This window comes from Morone saxatilis, unplaced genomic scaffold (genome assembly GCF_004916995.1).
Source record: "Morone saxatilis isolate NCDOM2014 unplaced genomic scaffold, NCSU_SB_2.0 Contig20, whole genome shotgun sequence".
In the NCBI taxonomy this organism is placed as follows: Eukaryota; Metazoa; Chordata; class Actinopteri; family Moronidae; genus Morone; species Morone saxatilis.
The window spans coordinates 4,498,253-4,502,207 of NW_023339763.1; the positions used below are offsets into that span (position 1 = coordinate 4,498,253).

The following is a 3,955-nucleotide window of genomic DNA, read 5'->3' on the forward strand; positions in this document are numbered from 1 at the left end:
TTTTTTGTGCCTGGTGAATCTGATAACTTTTACAGAAGATAGCTCGTGAATTATTAGGTATTGGGTTTATTGCGCACAGACTCACACAGGAAGAATTGGCCCTGGATTATATTCTGACGCATTATAGTTGTAATATGAGTTCTACATCCATTTCTGGAATATAAGTAAACCTGAAATTTAAGCAGAAAATACATATTTTGGTCACTAAAGTAAAAATGTTCCAATTTAACAACCATAAAACAGGAAGCAATAAAGGCGTCCTGTTTGGACACAGTAGAGGAAATTAGGCATAACTGCAAAAAACAAAATTACATCAATAAATTAAATATAAAATCTAACACAACATTTGAGCCAACTGGCATATGGAGATGACAGGATGGATCAGATAGCACCAGACACAGAAAACAAGACACTATGGTCACTTAGAGCAGCACGTCTGTGCGCAAAAAGGCTCACAAATGCGTCTCCGAGAAGCCAAATCCTGCATTCAGGCAAGTGCAAGTGATGCTGCTAAAAGTGAAAGGAGATAAAAGATGAAGGAGGAAGCAAAAAAAAAGAAGAAGAGCCGGCGTGGATTCTCTAAGCGCGTGTTATCTCATATTGTCCCATTCATATTCAAACTCACACTGGTCTCATTTCATTGTCCGTAGAAATTATTCAGTAGATCGTAAATATTAATTTTAAATGAATATCCATCCACGCTGACACACTTTCTAGGCGTTGGGCAGATCCAGTGATGTCCAAGTTGCATTAGATTACATTGTTTGACGAGTAAGAAACGAAGTTCAGTGAAAGTTGTATGAAAATGTAAAGTTAATTGTTGTCTTTGCATCGAAGCTGTAAGGACACTTTTACATATTGTGCATAGTTGAGATAGTACCCTAAACATGTCCACGCTTGTTACGCTGCTTAATATTCAATTTTTAAAGTTAGTTAGTTCATCTCACAGCTAGAAATGGAAACTTATACGAGAAGCTGAGAATGGTGTCAAATATTTAGTGTGTAAAAATAAGAACAGCTCCATCTGACTGATATTAATCTGCAGCGAGTCATTTTTTTCTCTTTTGACCAGTTTTTACCTTTTAAAGTTTAGGCTTAATTTCTAATTAAATAGAAAGAAATCTGAACATGGGTGTTTTTACAGTAAAATTAAAATAGTCCATGCTTGGGGTGATCCATATTAGAAAGGTTGAGCATGATGGAGGCACAGTGGAAAAAAAAAAACGTTGTTGAAACTGGTTATGATTAAATCAATATGTTGATTTCTGTCAGATTTCCTCTCTAAGCAGTCTGACTCTTCTCCCCTCGCAGCTTCAGGGCAACATCTTCGCCGGCTTTGATGAGACTTTGCTGCAGAGAGCCGAGGCTCTGGCCGCTGTGGACATTGTGGCCCAGAAGAGTCATCCGTTCAAACCAGACGCGACCTACCACACCATGACCACCATGACCAGCATGACCTGCACCCCGACCTCCTCCTCCGCGCACCTGCACCACCCGTCGGTGCTCAGCTCCCACCACCACCACCACCCGGCGCACCACCAGCCGTCACAGGGCCTGGAGGGAGACCTGCTGGACCACCTCACACCGGGCATCTCTTTGGGAGGCATGGCCGGCTCGGACGTCTGCTCCACTGCCTCTCACACCGCCCACGCAGCCCACATGTCGGCCATCAACCACATGCAGCACCACCATCACTCACAGTCCATGAACATGCACCCACACGGGCTGGGGTCCCACAGCTCCTTGGGGACTGGCTTAGACTCGGAGCCCGATCCTCGGGAACTGGAGTCGTTCGCCGAGAGGTTCAAACAAAGGAGGATCAAACTCGGGGTGACCCAGGCGGACGTTGGCGCGGCCCTGGCCAACCTTAAGATCCCCGGGGTCGGGTGTCTGAGCCAGAGTACCATCTGCAGGTTCGAGTCCCTGACGCTGTCGCACAACAACATGGTAGCCCTTAAGCCGATCCTGGAGGCCTGGTTGGAGGAGGCGGAGCGGGCGCAGAGGGAGAAGATGGCCAAGCCGGAGATCTTCAACGGGGGCGACAAAAAGAGGAAACGAACGTCCATCGCCGCCCCCGAGAAGCGCTCCCTGGAGGCTTATTTCGCCGTGCAGCCGAGGCCCTCGTCGGAGAAGATCGCCGCAATCGCCGAGAAACTGGACCTGAAAAAGAACGTGGTCCGGGTTTGGTTTTGCAATCAGAGGCAAAAGCAGAAACGGATGAAGTTTTCTGCGACGCACTAAGACCAGCGTGGGGAAACCCGCGGGTCTCTGCCCCGTTTACAAAAAGACAAATCAGAGACAAGCTGCTGCTGCACACTGTCAGAAAAAACAAGGTACACCGTTGTGCCTCTGGTTACTGGGGCTGGACCAGTTCCACACACAGCCAGATTATCCATCTCAACAAGTCATCTCACCGAGTCTTAAGATAACAGTTAGTTATTTAACCAGTGTGATTTTTTTGCTTTCAAATGAGACTGCATCGAAAATGTAAGAAGCTGCCACCTCATTGGCTGAATTCGTTATTTATTGAAGAAAAAAAAAACACATTTTCTGACTAAAAATGGACTAAATGTCTTGTTAAGAACCATTACAGTGTTGTCCACCTTGTAAAGGAGCAGCATTCACAGCCGTGTTTATTCTTATTTTTTTAATTTTTTTTGCACCAGTGCCTGAAATCCAGATGTGGAAACGATTTCACAGAAAGTATTCAACACAGGCAGCAACTTATGTTGCTTCTGAAGCGGCAAAGAAAAAACCCTGGAGCCCTTTAGCTGTGTTTGTAGAGGCGCTGAGAGGTTTGGATGCGGGACACCTGATGACTATTCTCCACTCAGTATGCAGGAACTGTTTTTTTTTTTAAATTATCATTGTTTTTTGGAAGGTTCAGCCTCACGTAGCTGCAAAAAACAACTGGATTCAACGGTGTACCTTTTTTTTGATTCTGACAGCGGAGACGGAGCACCGGGACTGGGAGAAAAAGACTGAGACCCCTGTCCAAAAACTCGAGACTCTCAAATCTTTTATGGTTCTCCACAGAAGAGGCCGATGCTCTCCGAGATGTGGGAGGAAGTGATCACCATCGTGGCGGAAAAAGATGGGGGGGCAATGCTCCGTCCCACTTAATTCTTATGGCAATTATTGTACAAAAAATAAGCAGAATAATGATCGAGGAATAATTGATATTATCCTCCTTAGTCGGAATAGCTTTTTTATATTTATCATTGTACATATTTGTGAATATGTTGCACCTCCGTGTGTGGAAAAGCTCATTGAAATGTATTGAATTTTCGCTGTCTTTTCTCCCAGGTGTTCGTTTCTGTAGGGTATTCAATAGTTTTTGGGGAACAGATCGGACAAAAAGGAGTACCAGTGTCGGTCTGTGGCGACTTTATGAGGCACAATAACTGTAACCCATTGCATGGTTTACTCGTAAAGGGGGGAGAGGGGGGTTTTCTGTGCGTTTTATGGCTCCAAAAATATGAAAATAACCTCCCCAAGTGAATGCATTGCAATAATAAGAAACACACACACACAAACACACGCACGAACACACACATTCACACGGTATAGCTGTGTGGCTACCTCATTACGCAAGTGTTGGCACGTTCATGGTGATTTAAAAAAAAAACACACACACGCTAAAAAAAAAGACGAGTATAGGATCATTTTTGGTTTGTTTTTTAATGTGTTTTCTTTTTCTTTGTGTTCCTCTTCCACCGATTAAATGGTGAATTAGGCCTAGAAGACTCACTGATGTGTAAACCTGTTGTATGTTCAAGTTCACTGCAATGATGCTTTGACAATCAAATTATTATTATTATTATTATGATGCTTATTATTAAGTTGTTGATCTCCCCCTTTTGTGTCCTCATGAAAATGAATATTTTGCTTATTATTATTATTATTATTATTATTATTATTATTATTATTATCACTGACACCTTTGTGGAGCGCA

General features: G+C 43.6%; 1 protein-coding gene across 1 annotated transcript in view; it reads left to right on the forward strand.

Annotated features, from left to right (window-relative positions):
* The window catches only part of zgc:158291 (uncharacterized protein LOC572084 homolog), a 2,519-nt gene extending 278 nt beyond the window's left edge, over positions 1-2,241 (forward strand). The window contains exon 2 of the mRNA XM_035667022.1: positions 1,312-2,241. Within this exon, the coding sequence (XP_035522915.1) occupies positions 1,312-2,241 (930 nt within the window). The remainder of the gene's footprint in view (positions 1-1,311) is intronic.
* Positions 2,242-3,955: the final 1,714 nt, after the last annotated feature.